This window comes from Impatiens glandulifera, chromosome 1 (genome assembly GCF_907164915.1).
Source record: "Impatiens glandulifera chromosome 1, dImpGla2.1, whole genome shotgun sequence".
Taxonomy (NCBI): Eukaryota; Viridiplantae; Streptophyta; class Magnoliopsida; order Ericales; family Balsaminaceae; genus Impatiens; species Impatiens glandulifera.
Genome location: NC_061862.1, coordinates 76,991,136 through 77,013,703, shown reverse-complemented (window position 1 = coordinate 77,013,703; position 22,568 = coordinate 76,991,136). Strand labels below are relative to the sequence as shown.

The following is a 22,568-nucleotide window of genomic DNA, read 5'->3' as shown; positions in this document are numbered from 1 at the left end:
TTCGTCGATCATGTTTAACCCCTCGTGCTCCTGACAACGAGTGGTTACGCAATAATCTGTTCCATTCCACTTGTACCATCGGTGGCAAAGTTTGCACCTTCATCATTGATGCTGGGAGTTGTGAGAATGTGATTTCTGAGGTTGCAGTTTCGAAGCTGGGTCTGTCCACTGAACCTCACCCCAAGCCTTATCGCCTGTCCTGGCTGAGTCAAGATTGTGTTGATGCCAAATCAGCCCAAGAAGGGTGCTGCCCCCACTCATTATGCGTCCCCCCTGCCACCTTGTTGTCTCGGGGTCCTTTTCAGACCGCCATGGTTGAATCTGGCATGGTGTTTGCTCTATTTTGTTCGCTGATTACCTGTGGTGCTAGTTCTGAGGTTCCTATTCCAGTGCAGCCGCTGTTACAGGAGTTTGCAGATGTTTTTCCTGAGAATCTGCCTGGTGCCTTGCCTCCTTTGCGTGATATCCAGCATCACATTGACTTGGTTCCAGGTGCTGCCCTACCCAACCGTCCTCATTACCGCATGAGTCTCAAAGAACATGACGAGTTGCGTAGACAGGTGGAGGACTTGCTGGCTAAGGGACACATTCGAGAGAGCCTTAGTCCCTGTGCTGTCCCGGCCCTTCTTACCCCAAAAAAGGATGGGTCTTGGCGTATGTGCATTGATAGTCGTGCTATCAACAAATTTACAGTGCGTTATCGGTTTCCTATTCCCCGGTTGGATGACTTGTTGGATCAGTTGGGTGGTGCTTCTGTGTTTAGCAAACTGGATTTTGTCCTTGGGCTGCCACGTACCCAGCGTGGTTCTAATTCGATTTTTGTGGTGGTTGACCGATTCTCGAAGATGGTTCATTTCATTCCCTGCAAGAAAACCTCTGATGCTGTGACTGTTGCACAACTTTATTTCAGGGATGTGTATCGCCTTCATGGACTTCCTGCCTCCATAGTTTCTGATCGGGACACTCGCTTTGTGAGTCACTTTTGGAGGAGTCTTTGGCGTTTGGTTAATACTCAGCTGAATTTTAGCAGTGCCTATCACCCGCAAACTGATGGCCAAACTGAAGTTGTTAATAGGTCTTTGGGGAACCTTCTGCGCAGTTTAATTGGGGATCATCCTAAGGCTTGGGATCTGAAGCTGCCTCAGGCCGAGTTTGCTCACAATCATGCTGTTAATCGCTCCACTGGTTTCAGTCCTTTCCATGTGATTTACGGGCTGTCTCCGCGTGCTCCTCTTGATTTGTTAGCGCTGCCCAGCAAGGTGCGTCCTCATTCCACTGCTGCGGATTTTGTTGGTCAGTTGGCTCAGGTTCATCAGACCACTCATGACCGCTTGGTTGCTGCTACTGCCAAGTACAAGGAGAAGGCTGATTCGAGAAGGCGTGCTGTTGATTTTGAAGTTGGTGACTTTGTGTGGGCTATTCTGACTAAGGATCGTTTTCCAGCTCATGAATATAGCAAGCTTGCTGCTAAGAAGATTGGTCCTGTTGAGATTGTGGAGAAGATCAACCCCAATGCTTATCGTTTACGCCTTCCCAGCCATGTGCGTACCTCTGATGTGTTCAATGTGAAGCATCTTGTTCCTTTTGTGGGTGAGTCTTCTTCTGATGAGGATGATGCGGTTCCAGATTCGAGGACGAATCTTTTCTACCCTGGGGGGAATGATGCGGTGCGAGTCGAAGAGATTGGAAGATAATCTAATTAAGGAAGGGATTGGAAGATATATTCTAATCAAGGAAAGGATTATAATATATATTCTAATTAAGGAAGAGATTACAAGGGATATTCTAAATTAGGTAGGGATATTCTTGTTATGGAAGGAATATCCTAAATTAGTGTAATTAAATTGTAATTAGACGTAATTCCTAATTTAATACGTGTAAGTCCTATAAATACCCTGAAGGTATTCCATTGTAAGGAAAAAAAAAAAGAAAAGATTATTAATCAGAAAACGAGGTTTCCTCAATATCTATCGACTTTCGGTATTCGTAAGAATCAACGAATCTTGATAAAGGTTCATCCTAGCCACGCACGCTGCATCAAAGGGTCGTCTTTTCACAGAAATCTACTAAATCTACTCATCGATCTCTCGGTCAAGACTAGAGTACATCAGGAAATCAATTTCAAACTTATGTGTACTGTAAAGTTGTTAAAAACTTCGCTGACACGAATCCGTTTGTGTCGGCCACTTTAAATATGACTTTTGCAAACATTGTAGCTTCAACAGTACGAGAAATTCCCTCTTTGTCAACAGTTGATACAAGCCCGGCCAACTCTCTTAATCGGGCAATGGGTGAATCCAACACATGCTCCCCTGATCCTAAGATAGAAAATTCGAATGCAACTAACCTCCACATAGGCTCAGGAGAGAATCACACGAATATCCTCTTTAAAAATCATGGGTCTCCAAAGCCAGGAGGAAATGGTGGAAATCTGACTGACGTGAGCAAGAGCAATAATAAAGATTTTGCAGTCAACACGCTAGGTATGTTTTTTACCAATCCCAATAACACTCATGAGATGAATGAAAATGATAATAGAACTGTTAGTGGAATACATGTTGATAGCCTAGATTGTGATAGTTTAGGATATGCTCTAGGAAAAGATAGAATAGTTCTGGAAAATAGTCTAGGAAATAAAAATGCACAGGTCATTAACTCAGATTCTAATGGGAATCAAATTCAACTTGAGACTATTGAGATACCTGACTCAGACGAAGAAGCAAAGAAAATAATTCAGAAAGAATTGAAAAGAGAAAGAATTAATGCAGAAAATTTGGGTGAAACAGGAAAAATGCAAAGAATGGCAGCGAAAGTATTGGGTAAAGAAACAGACCCGAGGAAATGGAGAGTTGGTTTTAATGAAAGAGCCAATCTGAAAGGACTTAGAAATCAGATAACGAAATTATTAATACTGGGAAAGAAAGGTCAAATCGTTTTAAACAAAGAGAAAAGCCAACAGTACACAGAGCAGCTCAACCTACATTACCTACAAGACTGAAATCTCCTAAAAAAAGAGGAGTACGATACTATTGTGAGCTGGTCTGTTGAAACTTTGGGAGAGCTCTCTAAATGCCCCAAAACCAGAGTCTACTTCATCAAGAACAATTCTAATTGGAATGTAGATCAGGTCTGGAAGAAAGTTGAAGAACAAAGAAAAATTCAAGGGAAGGATCAGAAAATAGGGCAAAACCAGAGTAACGAGCAGAATGAACAATAGAAACAGAATGTAGGGCAGAAGAACATAGGGGAAACAAAAGCTGACAATCCAGTTCAAGAGAAGGGAAAGATTTTCCTTGGAACATTTAAGCCAAAAGTTGAAATTATCTGTTCCCCGTTTGAATTCAAACTACCCCAAGAAGTTGAGGAAAACTGCGTAAATTCATGGAAGAATGTCATAGTGAGCAACTTCATCGGAAGAAATAATGTGCCATTTCTAGTAACCAAAAAAACTCTAATGGAACAATTGGGGGAAAATGGTCTAGAAAAGGTAACATCAAACATTCATGACTTGTACTTTCTCAAATTCAAAGAAGGATCAAATCGCGAAAGTATTCTGATCAATGGGCACACATTTGTTGGAAAAAAACTACATGAAACTCGAAAAATGGACAGAAGGTACGAACCTCTTCAGCAAGCCAAAGAAACTGCGCAAATCTAGTTCCAATTGCGCAACATCCCTCCCCACATGTATAACCCTGAAGCATTAAGTCACTTTGTGAGCCTATTGGGGAGTCCACTCTACATGGACCCAACTACAGAAAAAGGTGAGCATATGACTTATGCTAGGATGTGCATTGAGATACAACCGAGATCAAATCTTCCATACCAGATGACGGTAACAGACAGAAAAGGTGAACCCACAATTATGAGAATCTCATATGAGTGGAGGCCGAATAGATGCTTTGACTGTAATACATTCGAACATGTCTGTTATAAGTGCCCGAAAATAATTGAAGAAAAAGGAAGAAAAAGATCGAGAAAGAGACAAAGACATAGACAGAAAAAAACAGAAAGAAGAACAAGAAATATTGGAAAAGGAAAATGTTGAGAATGAAAGACAGAAAATGGTTACTAAAGAATCAGTATTGAGTAAACAGAAGGATCAAGATAAGGAAGGAAATTCAGAACATGGTCTTGAAGAACAGGGGAAGGAAGATAGAGTGGTAAGAGATTCAGAATCAAAGGCTGAGAATGAAGAGGTAACAAAGAAACTTGAACTGGAAGCAAGAATCAATACCTTAGAGGTTGTGGAAAGGGAAAGTGTGGGAGAAAGCAAGAAAGGGGAAGTGGGTGAAGGAAATGGGAAAGATAAAGAAGAGACAGCTGAATCGATTGAAACTGTACAATCTCCAATTCAAAAAAAAGTTGACCAGAGAAACACAAAAATCTCAAAACAAGAAGGTAAGAAAATTAAGGAAAATACAATTCCTTATAGCCCTACTATATGGGAAAAACAGAAAGGAAGAAAAAGTAAAGGAAGGAGAAGTAAAGCTGAAACATCTTCTTTTCATTAATGAACTTAATGACATTGAATATTAGAGGGTTAAATGACCCCATAAAAAGAAGAGAAGTTAGAAGAATAGCAGAAAAGAATGAAATCACAGTATTTGGAATTATTGAAACAAAAGTCAGATAAAGTCAAATAGAGAATGTTGCCCAAGGTTGCTTCAAAGAAGAATGAGAATTTATTCATAACTCTGATGGGATTAAAAGTAGAATCTGGGTAGGATGGGATAAAAGAAGGGTTGAAATCAAGAAATTTTTTGAAAGCAAGCAAGTTATTTTGATAGAGGTTATCAATCTGGTGACAAGGGTAAAAATATTCTTTGCGGTAGTCTATGCAAGCAACTCTGGGACAGAGAAGAAGACACTTTGGAATGATTTAAGAAGAAGCATTACGGACGACGAACCGTGGGTTATTATGGGAGATTTTAATGTTACAAGATTCAGAAATGAAAGAGAGCCTGAGACAGACATAACACAAGACATGCAAGATTTTAATGAATGCATTCGAGACATAAACTGCATTGAACCGTCATTCTCAGGTAATCTATTTTCATGGTCAACTACAATAGGGGCGGACAACATGAGAAAGAGCAGAATTGATAGAGGCCTAGTGAATGAAAAATGGGTGGAATTTTGCAACCAGGTATCTTTGATCACTGCCCTTTGAAATTCTTTTGGGAAAAGGAGAAAAAACAGAAAAGACCCTTTAAGTTCTTCAACTTCTGGATGAAAGATGAAGAATTTAATAAAACCCTTAATGAAACTTGGAACATCAGAATTAATGGAACAAAGATGTTTAGAGTTTGTGAGAAACTAAGATTACTGAAAGGGAAGCTGAATAAACTAGACCGGAAAAAATATAGTGGGATTTCTAAAAGAGTAGAGGAAGCCAGAACGAAACTAGAGGAAATACAAAGCAAGGCACTAAGAGCCCCAAATCTACCTTATAACAGGGAAGAGGAAAAAGAGGTTCTTACGCGATTCAGAGATCTCTGTTCTAAAGAGGAAAGTTTTGCTAAGCAAAAATCTAGAGAAAATTGGCTTTCATTAAGAGACAAGAATACTTCTTTCTTCTATAAAAAATGTTAATTAAGGAATTTCAGAAATCAGGTCCTAAGACTCACAAACTCAAATGGAGATGTTTTACAGGGATAAAAGGCAGTTCATGAGGAAACAATAAGTTTCTACAAAGAGCTGATTGGAACAGAAACTAGCACAATAATAGAGGACAGCCGAAGATTGCTTCAACAAATTGTGCAAAGGAAAATCAGTGAAGAAAGTGGTAACAAATTGATTACAAGAGTCAGTATGGAAGAAGATAGAAAAGCTGTGTTTTCGATGAAAGGGGATAAAAGCCCAGGGCCAGATAGTTTCAACGCGAACTTCTTCAAAGAAAATTGGGAAATAGTGGGTAAAGATGTAAGCGAAGGGGTTTTGGAATTCTTCCAAAACAGGAAAATGTTGAAGCAATGGAACGTCATAGTGTTGAATTTGATTACTAAGAATTCAATTCCGGAAAAAATCAGGACTTTCGTCCTATTTCATGCTGCAATGTTATTTATAAAATTATTTCAAAAATTATTTCGCAACGTTTGAAAATAGTTATTGATAAACTTGTAGGATTAGGGCAATCAACATTTATTCCCAAACGCTCTATTTCCCATAACATCCTACTCATGTTGAGATTATTGAATGAATATGGAAAGAAAAACATATCGCCGCGTGTGGCTTTCAAAATTGACATTAAAAAAACTTTTGACTCGATCAGATGGGGATCAATCCACGAATTCCTCTTTGCTGCAGGTTTTCCAATTATTTTCATTGATTGGATTATGCAATGTGTTTCCACTCCTCACTTTGTTGTGAGCGTGAATGGTATTCATGGAGGCTTTTTCAAGGGTGAAAGGGGAGTAAGGCAAGGAGACCCTATATCTCCTTATCTATTCGTCTTAATAATGGAAATTCTTGACTGCATTTTAAAAATGCTTCTGAGAAGTCATCATTTCAAATTTCACCTGTACTGCAAAGAAAAAGCAATAACCCATATATGTTTTGCAGATGATCTATTTTTTTGTGGCTTATGCGGATGTTGAATCTGTTAGTATAATCAAAAAAGCTCTAACAATCTTTTCGAGTATTACAGGTCTATACATCAATGAGGACAAAAGTCAGGCTTTCTATGGAGGGGTTAATGAAGAAAGGAAAGAAAACATTTTCAATATTATGGGAATCAAGGAAGGTGAACTACCAGTGAAATACCTTGGAGTACCCCTGTCATCAAAACAACTCTGATACAATCACTTTAGACAACTAGTAGAAAATGTTAGAAATTCTGTCTTGGGTTGGGCTACGAAAAAACTGTCTTGGGTTGGGCTACGAAAAAACTGTCTTGTGCAGGTAGAATCAAGCTCGTTAAAAGAGTCATTTTTGGAATTATTGGTTACTTGGCATAACTGATAGTCATCCCAAAGAAAGTAATGGCCGAACTCGATAGAATCATGAGAGACTACATATGGGGAACACAAGGCATAGGAGGAAAAAAAGTCAAATGGGAGGATGTTTGCACTCCCATAGAAGAAGGAAGACTAGGAATAAAAAAGTTGTGTTGAATGGAACAAAGCCCTCACCATCAAGAGCTTATGGGAGTTGGAGGAAAAAGCGGACTTCCTATGGGTCAAATGGGTGCATACAAGATTTATGAAAGAAGAGCAGAGTATCTGGACACTAAGCATCAACGAAAGAATGGCATGGTCATTGAAGAAAATCCTAAAAACAAGAAAATATTCCTTTCAAATGGTGAAAACCACAATTGGAAATGGAAGAGAGGTACTATTCTGGCATGATCCTTGGCTGGATAATATTCCCATTATATTCAAAGAAGAAATACAAGGAAACAGAGTTAGAAGAGAATACATCAAGTACTCATTTAGAGACGTATATGAAGGTAGATGTGATTCACTTTTGAGGCGTATTCCAGAAGGTGATAGAATCCTAAACCTAATGAGGCAGAAGCAACTCAATGAAAATAATGATGAAATAAGCTGGAAAACAGAAAGCAATGAGAAGTTTATTACAGGAAAGGCATGGGAAATGGTTAGAACAAGAGGACAGGAGGTAGATTGGCATAATGTGGTATGGTCTCCAAAGATTATTTCTCGTCACCAATTTATTCTCTGGCTGGTATACAGGAAAAAGTTGACAACAAAAGACAGAATTCGAAAATATATAAACATTCCTGATATCAACTGTGCCCTATGTTCGGGAGTTGAGGAAAGCATAAACCATTTATTTGGGGAATGCTCTTTTGTAATACAAATCTGGAGGATGTATGCTGCAAACATGAACATCATCAACTTTCCAAGAATATGGGAAGAAATCCAAGAGTGGATGAAGAATAAAGCAAAAGGAAGATCCTTCTATGTAAGTATGTTGAAATGCTACTTTGGAGCAGTAATCTACAATATCTGGAAAGAAAGAAATTCAAGAACTCACAGTGGAAGAAGTAGAACCGCTGAAGATATTTGGAGAGATATAACTTCAGATGGAAATGCACTCATTCAATCCTGGAGAGAATCGAAAGGAATGAAGAGAATAGAAAGCTCTGTCATATATGAGATATTTCGTTTGAGAATGTCACATGTAGAATAAAAATAAAAACGCTGTAGGCGCTAATTGATTATTGTTATTGTCTGTAATTCAATTATCGTTTCATTGTCAAATCTAGAAATTGTCTAGATCTGATCTTAAACTTTTGTATTTTTTCCCCTATTTTGAGTTTTTCTTAATGAAATGGCACTAAGCTGTTTTCCCCCAAAAAAACAAAACAAAACAAAAAAACATATTCTTAACACATTAAACACGTTTATCATGTTTTTGGCACGTTAAACACTTTTTTAACATGTTTAACACATTTTCACATTTTTGGCACGTTTAACACGTTTTGGTATGTTTAACACATTTTTGGCACGTTTAACACGTTTGATAAACTTTGACACATGTACCACATTTTGACATGTTTACATTTTGGCCCGTTTAACACACTTGTGACATCTTTAAAATGTGTTAAACATGCCAAAAACATGAAAAACGTGTTAAAAATGTCAAACATTTGTTAAACTTGTCAAAATGTGTTAAACGTATCAAAAACGTGTTAAACATGTTAAAAAGTGTTAAACATGCAAAAAAATGTGTAAAACGTGCAAAAAAATGTGTTAAACGTGCAAAAAAATGTGTTAAACGTGTGAAAAACATGTTAAACGTGTTAAACATGTCAAAAACATGTTAAACGTGCCAAAAATGTGAAAACGTGTAAAAAACATGTTAAACGTATTAAAAATGTCAAAAACGTGTTAAATATGCCAAAAACGTGTTAAACGTGAAAAACGTGTTAAACGTGCCAAAACGTGTTAAACGTGTCATAAATGTGTAATACATGTGAAAAACGTGTTAAACATGTCAAAATCGTGTTTAACATGCAAAAATCGTGAAAACATGCTAAACATGTAAAAAAACGTGTTAAACATGTTAAAAACGTGCCAAAACGTGAAAAACATGTTAAACTTGTCAAAACGTGTGAAAAACATGTTAAATGTATTAAAAATGTCAAAAATGTGTTAAACATACAAAAAACGTGAAAACCATGTTAAACATGTGAAAATGTGTTTTAAGTATGAAAACGTGTTAAACATGTCAAAAATGTGTTTAAACATGCCAAAAACGTGTTAAACGTGTAAAAAACGTATTGAACATGTTAAACATGTCAAAAAATATGTTAAACGTGTTAAACATGTCAAAACGTGTTAAATATGTTAAACATGTCAAAAACGTATTAAACATGCCAAAAACGTGAAAGCATATTTAAGAAGTTAACATTTTGAACCGATATTTTATTTTACAAATATAGGAATTGGAATTGAATTACAATTCTATCATTTTTCCAAACATAGGATTTGGATTTGAATTACAATTCTATAATGTTTCCAAACATAGGAATTGAATTATAATTCAATGCCAATTCTCATAGAATTGGAATTAGAATTCCAATGTCAATTCTAATTCCCCCTCATCAAACACACCCTAATTGATTGTCATTAGATATAATTAAATTAAACAATTGAATGCATTACTTAGGGTTAGTTTGATTTATTTTATAAGTTGTGGTTGAATAGTTTGTGCGAACTTACCCCTAATGTTTATTAATTAAATTGAAGCGATAACCAAAATAAGCACATTTAAGTATCAATCATATCTTATCATTTAGCGAATAAACTAGTTCTTATATTGTATTATTTTTTGGATCTTAAATTTTCAACACAATCATAATTCAATTTTTGTTAGGAAACAATTTTGGAAATAGTTTTCTTACATAAATGCATTTGTTTGTTAAAATGACAAGGAAACAAAAATTACGTTTGTTTGTTAAAATGACCGAGAAACAAAAACCTTGATATTAAAAACGTAATGCGTTTGTTTGTTAAAATGACCATGAAACACAAACCTTATATTGAAAATGTAATGCATTCAAACTCATTTATTCACATAAACAAACACAAACAAATTCTAGAAACTATAAAACATGAAAAACACATGTTAGAAACTTAGACGGGACTTTGTTGAACAAAATATTGTTCCACAAGAAGTTGTTCTCCTTAATTATTAAGCTTGAAATAATTATTTATCACATTAAATTTATATCTACCAGCCTCATTTTATTTGTTTTGTTCAAGGTGACCACTAGGGAGAAATTTGACCAAATGACCCTAAAATGGGTTTAAATACGCTACCAGCGCATAAAGCGAAAATACCCCTTCGCGTAAAGCGAAAGAGATGATTGTCACGCGAAGGACCCCAAATCTTTATATAAATACTCAATTTTTTTTCATTTTGTTAATTTTTCTTTTTCTCTCTACTCCGCGTTCTCTCAACGACGGCAGAACCCTAAACGAACACATTATACAGATTGACGACGAAAACCCGTTCTAGTATCATGTGATTGGATCGATTTATGTTTTTATTTCCATTATAGATTCATTAAATGTTTTTGTGTTCATCTTCAATGCAGGTTAGATGCAGATGGAACCCTAAACCATGATATTTGCAGATACATGCAAATGAGGTTAATCTTAGTTTTCATCTTGGTTGTTCATCTTGTCAATGATGATATTTTCAAATTATGCTCTAATTCGGTTCCGTTTTAGAGAAGATTAATGTGATTCTCACGAAGGGCCGTCTTTTTTGCGATGGGCCATCCCTTCTAGCGATGGGTCATCCCTTCTAGCGATGTGCCATCCCTTCTAGCGATGGGCTATTCCTTTAGCGATGAGCCATCCCTTTCTTGAAGAAGGGAATGACTTGATGGGGGGATTTCTTTTTTCCGTTCTTATTTGTTTTAAACATTTGTTTGTCGTGGTTGCGCCTGTGTATTTTGTATACTCATTTTGCCATTATTGTCGTTGAGGGATCCTTAGAAGCTTTGGGAAGTTAATGGTTATGGGGACTTTGGTTGTTACTGTCTTCCTGGCAGCGTATGGGCCTTTTGTGTACCATTGACAAGTACTTGTTTCAATTTCTTTCATGATTATTACAAAGATCCTTGATTTGACCATGCTTGAATGTGTGGACGATGCTAACATTATTTCTTATTGTCCATTGGTATGATTTTACTTTCTGTTGAACTGCTTAGAAATTGAATTGATTTGATTGACCCTTTTGTGTTTGACATATGTTTTTTATCACATGCGTCGATTCTTACACATTCGGGAGGAAGGTGGCCTCCGGTAATTAACTAACTTACTTAATAATAGTTGATAAAAAAATGGTTTAGGAAATGGGCTAAATCTCATACTTGATTTGTTGTTGTTGTGAATGATGGTTAGGATGATAATGCTGATGAACTAGTTGGAAGTATTTATGGGTTTTTGTCAAGTTTACCAAAACTTATTAGGGAGAGTGAGGAAATTTTGGTAGAGCAGCGTGTGGAGAAGATTCATGATGAAGCAATTGATAACAATCACCACCACCATGTTCACGATGATTAGGATCATGGGCATGGTGATTTTATGGATGCATATGGACTTGGTCATGAATGGGGAAGTTGAAATTCATTACATTATTGAAGGAAGGTTGTCAAATTGGTAGGTTAGAGTGTGTCATATTTGATTCTACAAGAAGACGATGACATTGACACTGTTTGTGTTTCTTGTTTGCAAATCTCATCTTATTTTTGCCAAAAGACTAACCAAATATTTATTTTATCTTCAGTTTTACTTGTAATCTCATGTGTTGTTTCCTTTGTATAATTAGAATTGTTTGTTTGTCATTTCTATTTTAAGGATGTTCTGCACATTTCTATGTTTGTTTAATTAAAACCAAAAATTAATTATCGTGCACGCTTTTTCGCTTTCTTTTCTAAGACGATAAATTTTAATGTCATCAATGATCATCAGATGCACAACAGACTATTTTTCATACACTGTATTCTCTAAACAAGGTAAGTCAAATGTTCAATAAGATTGTACAATTATTGACATTGATATGGCTGACTTGGATCAGTCTGTAGTTAATTTGTTCAATTTATGCAATCAAATTAAGTTTTAAACCACTTCATAAAACAAATTTGTACACTATATGAATTTTTTATCCGATAAAAGAAATCAAAATGTCCAAAAGAGAGAAAACACATTATATTCTTACTAACAAATAACAATTGACAATTACTTATTCAATAACTACAGAAATTGAAACATGAAATGGACAATTACTTATTCAATCCCAAATTGCATTCCTATTCTTATAGCAAAATACACAGGCGCAGCCACGACAAACAATGTTTAAAGCAAAGAAGAACGGAAAAAAGAAATCCCCCATCAAGTCATTCCCTTCTTCAAGAAAAGACAGGGAGAGTAATAGTATGCCCTAAACCCTAAACCCATCGCGAGAAGGGATGGCCCATCGCTAGAAGGGATGACCCATCGCTAAAAGGGATGGCCCATCGCGAGAAGGGATGACCCTTCGCAAGAATCACATAAATCTTCTCTGAAACGGAACCGAATCAAAGCATAATCTGCAAATATCATCATCGACAAGATGGACAACTAAGATAAACAATAAGATGAACACTAAGAATAACCTCATATGCATGCATCTGTAAATATCATGGTTTAGGGTTCCATCTGCATCCAACCTACATTGAAGATGAACACAAAACATTTAATAAAGTTATAATGAAAATAAGAACATAAATCGATCAAATCACATGATACTAGAACAAGTTTTCGTCGTCGATCTGTATGATGTATTTGTTTAGAGTTTCGTCGTCGTCGAGAGAGAATATGGAGTAGATAGAGAAAATAAATAACGAAATGAAAAAAAATTGTTTATTTATATACAGAATGAGGGTCATTCGCGTCATATTTCCTCCACTAGGGCACTAACAATCTAACATAGTCATGGTTAAAAATAAATAAGTTATTTTGTTTGTCTATAGAATGGAAAATTTGACAAAATGACCTTAAAGATAGCCTTAAATGCGCTGGTGACCAGCACATAAATTATATTGCGTTGGTGACTACTTAAATTTTTTTGGACGAAATTGCCCCCATTGCGAGACGCAACCAGATGCTCTGTGAAACGTCCACAACGCCCTTACTATTTAATATACTTTTTCTTTTCCTCCCATTTTCTTTTTCTTTTATTTCTTTCCTATTTTTTCTTCAAGGTATTCTCTTCCTTCTCTCTAAAAACCTAAACTACCCGACCCGACGACGGAATCCCAACAAAGGCAATCTGGTGCACAAGGATGATGTCCGGTACTGGTATGTTTCCTTCTCCTTCTTTTGTTGTTTATTTATTGTTTGAACGCATAGTTAGGTTTAGGATTTAGGGATTGGTATACTGATATAAATGTCTCCGTTGCGGCGAATTGCGGTTGCGTCTTGCTAATGCGATTGCGTCTTGATAATGCGATTGCGTTTCGCGAATTGAATGCTAATCATCCATATCCATGAAATCCAGGAATTGAATCCTGCAGCTTTTTCTAGTAAAACTTAGGATATTCTCTTCCAACTCAAGTAAGTGACGTTGTATCTCCTGAATTTGACAAACTAAGATATATAAACTAATTCCTCTTATTTAGTAAGTAATTCTGCTTAATTACGCTATTGGATTTTCATACCTTATTCTACAAGTTTAGTTTGAACTGGCATTGTTGACAAGAGCTTATGACTCAAAAGTGTTAGTAAGTTGCTCATAATTGTATTACTATTAACATTTCCTTAATGCTTTAAGAAAACTTTTATTACTGTCACCTCATGATAGATTCCATTGTAGGTATAAAAAATGGTTGGGAGCTGGAGAAGCCATTGTTGGATATGAGAATTTCACCCGTGATGGATTGATCTGGTAAGGATTAGAATGTCCAGAAAATACATATAAAAATGATACTACAATGTGATAATTAACTGGTGCCAATCCAACCAGAGCGATTACCTTTGGATGAAGTATTTGAACAATTGAGGACATCACCAGCAGGGTTTTCTTCTAAAGAAGCTGAAGTTCGACATAAGATATTTGGCCTTAACAAACTGGAAGAAAAGAGAGTAAGCATCCAGTCTCCCTTCTAGTTAAGCTTAAAGTATGAGGACTGAGAGTTACATGCATTTGAATCTTAATACTTGCACTCAATATTAGAGGGGAATTGAAATGAACTCAACTACCGTGCTTGAACCGGATGTGTAAGTCACTAATGCATGTATAACTTCTTACTACTAGTAACTCACTGAAGCTTACGGTTGTGTCTCGCAAAATCTCTAAGGGAGATTAAGTCTTCCAAGGGGTAATCTACCAAATGCTCAATACATCAATTGAAGTTCTCATAATTGCTCATGTCCACTTGAAGTCATATTCCCTCAACAATGGTGGCGTTGTCACACTCTCTTCCAAATTTGGTCTCTTCCGTCATAGTTAACACCATTATGTAGTCTATGCTTTTAATTATTAAGTTTTGAATGTTGAGTGATAAAGTTCAACAAAATAATTAAAAGAAGGTGGTTTATGTAGAAATTCTAACTAGTTGGTCATTTCTCAATGGGTCTCCTCTTCTTCAGAATGTTGCCCATGGCTTTTTCAGTTTTCAAGTGAGCAAGCATTTGTATTTCATTTGAGTTGTTACTTGCTAAGTTCTTCAATCATAAATATTATGAAAATATGATACTGATAAAAGCCGTGGCATCATTATATAGGACTTGTAAAGTTAAGCTAAACCCAAGCCTGCATTCTTCTCCAATAATTAATACAAATGGGGGCTTCAAAGAACTTGTGAAAGCTATAACAATTTGTGAAGTTCTAATTTAGATATTATTTCCCAAATGATTCTGTAACTTAACCAATTTTTTAAATAAAAATGTTCACTTTCTCCCCTCGAATTAGTGTACCAACAATGAATCTTCCTCTTTCCATTAAAAAATAAAAGATAGTCAAAAGGGGAAAGACTTACATGTATAAATATACAAATACAGACAAGCAGGATCAACAACCTCTTTTTAAACAGAAAAAAAAAAAACTTTAAAACTATAGTATGATTGTGTGGATCGCAGCAGCGGTATCTTGTGAGAGACTTTCTGATAAAACAATCTTCGTGCTTGGCTCATAAATCTATAAAAGAATCTCGCACCAGCAAAAAAAAGGGTAAAAAGATCATTCGTGAGACGCAGTCGCGAGACGCAATTGCGAGACGCATTCGCGAAACGCAACCATCTGCGACGTAATCGCGAGACGCAATCAACAATCGCGACCGCTCCGCAAGACAAATCAACATGAGACAACACCGCATCCAACTTCATCAACAAGGACCCAATTAACATTTGCATTCAATCAATACGAATCAATTAAACACAAAAACATTCAGCTATAAAGGAAATAATGTTCAAATTAATTTGTTCGCCGTTCGCAGTTGTCTTTGCCCTTCGCAGTTGTCTTCACCATTCGCATGTGAAGAGAAAAAGAGAAAGGCGATGAAGAGAAGAAGAGAAATGCAACCGACGTCTTAGGGTTTAGAGCGGAGAAGAGCGAGAAGAGAAGAATGAGAAGAAACAAATGAAAAAAATGGATTTTATAAGTGATGGGTTGCGAGACGCATTTGCGGTTGCGTCTCACAACGGGATAATTTTGTCAAAAAAAATATGAAGTGGTCACCAGCACAATAAAATTTATATGCGGGTCATCAGAGCATTTAAAGCCCTTTTTAGGGTGATTTCGTCAAATTTCCCTAGAGAATAATATGGATAATATATATATATATATATTTATTTAAAAAATCCTTGGTCATAATTTTGATAAAATAACAGTATTTTTTACATTTTAACACTTTTTTTTTATGAAATCTGATCCGAATGTTAATTTAAATTAGATAATCTTTGAAACATAATTTAATGTGAAATATATTCATAGATTTATATGTTATTTTGTCTTAAACCATATTCAACAATAAAAAAATATTTTAAAATGAGCACAAACTTTGGTTTATCTTGATTGATTGTGATCCTTCTTTCTCTTTTTATTTTCTTTCCTATTTTCACTGTTTAAATTGGTTTCACTTGGTTTCACTATCCTAAGCTGTAACTAACTACGTGCTCTATAAATTATATATCCGATTTGAATTTTTTGCATTTAGTTGCTTGCATGATTTCAGATAAATAATGATAACTTAAGATCTGATCAGAGATTTTGTCCATAATTGACTCGTTAGTGGAGTTGAAGTGTGTTTGGTGCTTATTTTAGTGTGTTTTTTTTCTTAAAACCGTGGTTATTATTTTTTCGATTATCTTCCTTTGATAGTTATGTTCTTTCTAAATGAAAATATATCTGAAAATTTAAGTTACTTTATGAATGAGTTGGGAGAACTTGAGAATTACACATATCTTTGTTGATTGGATTGTTATTTGCCTATTTGGTGAATCTAGTGCTTCAATAAATGTTAAGATTTTGAGAATAAAAATAGTGGAATATTGTGGATTGCTATGAATTTATGCTGTTTTCAGAACTAAAAATCTATTCTCGTTAGACTTTTATGAATTTGATATGATCTTTGTTGTCTGAAATTGTGTTGATCATTATAATTGTTAATTGTTTAAAATTTAAAATTATATTTTTCAAGATTATGACCCCTTCTTGCATTTGTATTATCAACTTGAACATTGTTTGTATTAGGAGTCTGAATATTTGCATAATGAATCCCTATTGTACTTGCATTTACGTTTGATGTCGGATTCTTATGATGTCCCTGACATTCTCTTGGAACTCCCCAGCTGATGTTAGTATTATTGTTATTAATTTGTTGTATCATTGTTTCGATCGCTGAATCGAATCCCTTTTGTAATTTGTTGAATTCTAATTCTATTTGAGCATTATAATCTTCGAAACTCTTATTTTGAATACTTAACTGATATTGATATGTAGGACTAAATCTTCTAAGCTTTTGATCATAGAATTGTATTCATTCACATGTTCGCTGATGTGATCGTGTCTTTCTCGAATCTTAATTTTCTATTTTTGATCGCGTTTCAACCATGACGTAAATAATATGTTTTTTTTTTGCAGTAGAAGTGATATTTTTTTTTTTTAAATTCCAATGGTTAAAAAGATAATTGACTTTGATACTAGTATCGCATTTAAGAAGATTGAGAGATGAGAAGAAGATGAGAACGAATTCAAGAATAAGAAATGTAAAAATGAGTTTTTTTTATTAAAACTAAAACATCTCTTTTTAGTTAAGATCCTTATATATTAATAGTAAGGATATTTTAATAATTATTGAGTCTTTCATTAATTAGTAATAACATGTAAATATAAATAACATGGTAAAATTACAACCATTAACAATCTTGATTATCGGTTTCCACCTTTGTTGAAGCTTTAGATGTTAGGGTTGTTAGATGGTGTGACACACGGCTTCTCCAAAAATCTCTCTACCCATGAACATGATCAAATCGGGTGGAAGGGGTCTTTGAGTCAAAATTTTGACAAGAAATCCAACGCCGTAGCCACCATAAAATGTGATCCAATTCAGATGAGAGGTACCCCACAAAAGGCCAGATGAAATTAGAAGATTTCCGAACAAACCTGAATTAATACCTTCAAATTTGTTTTGGACAAAGTCAATTCCATTATCTCTTAAAAGGGCAATAGAATTAGGGTTGAATTGAATTGCCATACGTACGAAGTAACAAGCACAAGACTCACTTGAATTAACTTCATCGCATCTACATTCATTTCCAAGTACGAATAATTGACTGCGGGACTGAGATAAGAGAGGAATGGCTTCAGGGTGTCTGGATGAAAGATGGTAAGAGGGAATTCCATGTGGAATGGAGTGTAAGGAATAAGCATTTGGAACACATGAAAATGGAGTGTAAGGAATAAGCATTTGGAACACATGAAAAACTACTCTAAAAGAGATGGTAAGAGGGAATTCCATGTCGAATAAGGTGTAAGGAATAAGCATATAGATCACATGAAAAAAATATTAAAATTTCAAACTTCACTAACTAATACTAGTTATTGCGAGAAGTTTAAGAGAGAAAGATGTGAAAGGATGTAACATGTTCAATTTCAAAGTACATTATATATATTTATATATTTATTTTGTTTTGTGATTTCTAGAATCTACATTGGATTTTCTCAACTTTTTAAATTTTTTACTCTTCTTTCCTTTATTTTTAATTAAGATATTTTGAAATTTAATAATATACTATTCGATTATAGTTATCTTGTTTATTTAATAATATACTATAAATATTGTATAATAATTAAATCAAATATTATATTTGACTAAATCTTCATAAATAACTATTTTATTATTCTTATTTATTATTAATAGATAAGCTTTGTTGTAGAGAATATAAAAGTTATTTTGTATATACGTATCTTACTTTTGGTAGTTGCTAAATTGACTTTCACCTTTTATCAAATATGGACCATTTATTTAAAAAGTAGTATTTTATCATTATCATAGTTATAATTACAATTACTTTTAAAAACACCAAAAATTAAAAATAGTAAGTAAAAATAATTATATTTTCATTTGATAGGAAAGAAATGTGTGATTAAATTATATGATTTTTGTAAGTAAAAAATGAATGAAAAATGTAATTTTTTTGATAAACTTTTAGTTCAAGCTAGAGAATTTTTTATAACACTTTCTAGCCTAACATAATTAGTTTTGACTATTAAGAAAGTAAATTGTTGTAGGAAATAAGAAGAATTGAATTAAAAAGTATGATACTTGAAAATCATACTGTCTAGTTCGTAAATAAAATGAAATTCTAACAAAAGAAAATTATAGATAACAAAAATAAGTCATTCTTTTTTTTTTTTAAACAGTTTAGTGTTATTTTATTTAAAAAAAATTTAAAAAGAAAAAAAAATACAAAAATTTAATATCAGATCTAAACAATTTCTAAATTTAACAATAAAACAATAATTAAATTACAATAAAATAATAATTGAATTACAGACAACAATAACAAATCATTTACTTTCTCAAATATTGGTTTTGCATGTGATTCAAGATTTATCAATCCCATAAATACCCACAAGTAATAACACAAGAGTAAATATTGTTAACGATTTTATTAATACAAATTTTAACCTTTTCTTAGAAAATAATGTAGAAAGGAAAAAACACACCCCATAATAAATAGTTACTTAAAAAGATTTAAAGATCAAAGGGAGAAAGGCTTTGAGTAGGCGTCAAACGATTCACAAGCTGTTAATTGCGGTTCCTGTTAAGAAAATAATTCATTAATTAAAATCTAATCTATTTTTTATATATATATTTGTACATTTAATTCATTTCACCTTTCACTAGGATTATTTGAAAAATCTGATATTATGAATGCAAAACCATTTTTGTTAGTCAAATAAAACAAAAAAATGGAATAAAAAAGTACCTGTTGGAGGCCACCACCTCCAAGGCCGACATTTCCACCAGTCATAAGCATACTGAGAAGAGAAGTGACGGCACCTCCTCCGGCTATTCCTCCTCCGCCACCACCGCTTCCGACGCTTCTAATGGCGGAACGCATAGAAGTTAGTATGCTACCATATGTTGTCCCATGACCGCGTTCAATGGCTTGTATAAAGCAGAAAGTCATGGCCCCTGTTGAAGTGATTTTCGATAGTGCCTGTTTTGTTGTTATTGTAGTATAGATTAAAATTACAAACTGTTTTCAACCTTAAAAATAAAAATAATACAAACTTACTGCTGTATCTGCAGATGTTTGATCATCGTCACAACCGCTAAAGGAAATGGCTTCACCACCATTTGTTCCTTTCCAAATTCCAGAACGTGGCCGATGATCTTCCCATATATAATGCCCGCTCCTGTTATAACGTCATATATTATATTATAAAACCAGTCCACTTTATAATTCTATAAATTGCAGATCTACATTCTTAACACTATAACAAGATATAACACTAACATAATTTGAATCTGTTCTGACTAAATTCAATTGTTTCTAAATGTATTAGTTTGAAAGGCTCGGTTACAGTAGCCTGATTCTATTTCTTGACCAATTGACTGTGGCAAATCTTTAATTAGATTATTATAATTTAGTTTACTAAAAATTAATTCACATAGTATTTCCCAAATGAAGCCATGTGATAATGTCCCATGGTAGTAAATCATGGTTAGACCCATTTGGAAATACTTTCTGGATCTACAATTCTACATCATGACAACTCAGGTGTAGAAAGTGTTTCAAAAATGGATCTATAGACAGACAGACTCCTTATAAGTGTATGTGCTATAGTTAGTTACCTTCTTACATATTCACACCTGGATCAGATACCTAACATAGATGTTAATGGGCTATAGTGCATTCTTAGGTATTCACACCCACATAAGATATCTGAAATAAATGGTGTTTCCAAATGAATTTCCCCATGAGAAATATAGACTTGTTATAAGTGTTAGGTTAATGAGCTATACTAACATTATTAAGTATTCATGCCCGAATGAGATACCTAACAGAAATGGTGTTTTTGATGAAGTCAATGTGATGTCATGTGTGAGGAAATGAAAAGAAATATTGACTCCTTATAAGTGGGTTATAGCTACCTGTTTGGGGTTTTTAGGGAGTGACCCAGATGTTATGACTAAGGTATCTATAGCCTATAATTTCACACACATCACAGACCCATTAAAGCAGACTTCATGTTCAATCCTGTGGGAACAAAGTGTCAAATGAGCCATTACTAGAGTCTTAACCAACCGTGGGGACAAGACTATGTCTAAGGTGGGGGAGATTGTGACGGGGTAGGGAAAGGAAAAATTGACTCTAATAGTGTGAGGCTAATAGGCTATTATTACTTATTAGGTACCTTTTAGGCTTGGGCTTTAGTTTTTGTGGTCCAAATCAAACTAATAGTGTACTATTGATGAGAGTGCTCTTTGAACAAACTCCTTGCAAAGAAACAAAAAATGAATGAAGAGACTAAAAGACTAAACAACAAACCTGCTCATTCTGCATAGAAATGGTAGATCCAGTACAGTACCACTATGGCAAGCATCTATAATTGAATGAAGCTTAACTCCACGAGGAAGAGGTCTGACTATTGTTGCATTGATTTCATCATCAACCAGCATACCCTGTGTTTCAAAGTCTAGAGGACATAAAGTCTCATCATATCCATCCACTTCATCCCCATTATAGTTTCTCTGCCGAGAGCCATGACCAGAATAGTGAAATAGCAAGGAATCCCCAGGTTGACAGCCCTGGACTAGCCAAAACAATGCCATCCGCATGTTTTGTATGGTTGGAATTCTGTAAGGGTCAGTTTCTTCTTCTGCATTTACAAAATGTGAAACACAAGAGCATTGCTTGAATGTATACATAGAACTCTTAACAAACGAGAATAGCAGTTTAATCCATGGTTAATAAAATCATCACAAGAAATTAGTTAGTTAAGCATTGACTAAAATGAGTTACCACTAAATCTACAGGCTATAGATCCAATCTACTGATGAGATATCATATACCATTCAATCATAAACAGTCCATAATGGAAGGAAATCAAATTTCAAAGTTGTCCTGATGTTAGACACTTGCTTTCTTGAAGAACATTAAATGAGGCAATGATGGCACTTCTTCAACATACTAATAGTTTTCTGTCATCGTTTCATTGCAGACACCACTAACGACAGATTCTTAATTGAAACTCAAAACTAGTTATAGGTCAGATTTGATGATCTAAATTTCAAAAGGAAAACGTGAACTGAATTCAATAAAGAGAAAGGAATCATACCTGTGAGCATAAGAATAGAAGATTCTGGAAACTGAAATCTATTCATCAACAGATATTTCATACACTTCGCGTCATTGATGCATCCTTTGAGTTCGTGTCTCGAGAATTTATACGATATACCAACGATAACCGCCTTCTTCCTCCCGTGCGGAGAAGGAGGCGGTCCCGGAGGCGCGTGATTGTAAGGTGAAGGTGCCGGCGGAGGTCCGTTGTAACCAGATAATTGAGATGGAGAAGCTGACGACGGTGGAGGAGGCGCATTACGAGGATCGGCGATCTGAGTAACGGCCTGGCAAATTACACATCGGATCGATGTAGCTCCAGGCGGTAACTGCAAGGGCGTACGGCAGTTTGAACAGTTGACAAGCATGTACATTGCGTCAAATCTATTTGTTCTTCTACAAATTTGAGTTCTACTCTTAATCGTGAATTATGTATCTCTCTCAAAACCTAGCTTTTGAAACCTAATCAAATCGTCTATCTATATATACATTGAAAATTACCTAAAGATCGGGCGAAGGCGGCGGGGAGATGGGAAACCCGCCGGCGGCGACCGGAGAAAGGTCAAAGAAAGGTTGCAAAATTAATCCCCTATAATGAAAGCCCAACTAACTTTGACTCTCTTTTCCCTAATTTATAAATTAACACTAACCTTTACAATAAATTTAAATAACAACCTAACTTTTTCATTCCCTAAAATCAAACGAGACAAAAATATTAATAAGAAAATTTTCGGGACAAGGATGATAAATACATTT

General features: G+C 34.8%; 1 protein-coding gene and 1 long non-coding RNA gene across 2 annotated transcripts; one reads left to right on the top strand and one right to left on the bottom strand.

Annotated features, from left to right (window-relative positions):
- The first annotated feature begins 13,226 nt into the window (after positions 1-13,226).
- Positions 13,227-14,466, top strand: LOC124916390. Its single transcript, XR_007096878.1, has 3 exons — positions 13,227-13,319; positions 13,834-13,905; positions 13,984-14,466. It is a non-coding gene; the product is annotated as an uncharacterized LOC124916390 (long non-coding RNA).
- Positions 14,467-19,017: 4,551 nt separating this feature from the next.
- On the bottom strand, positions 19,018-22,414 carry LOC124921682 (metacaspase-1-like). The gene is made up of 5 exons (XM_047462371.1): positions 21,811-22,414; positions 21,021-21,351; positions 19,764-19,884; positions 19,452-19,685; positions 19,018-19,283 (listed from the first exon to the last, which is right to left on the bottom strand). The coding sequence occupies exons 1-5, from the start codon at positions 22,184-22,186 to the stop codon at positions 19,224-19,226; spliced, it is 1,122 nt and encodes a 373-aa protein (XP_047318327.1). The 5' UTR covers positions 22,187-22,414; the 3' UTR covers positions 19,018-19,223.
- Positions 22,415-22,568: the final 154 nt, after the last annotated feature.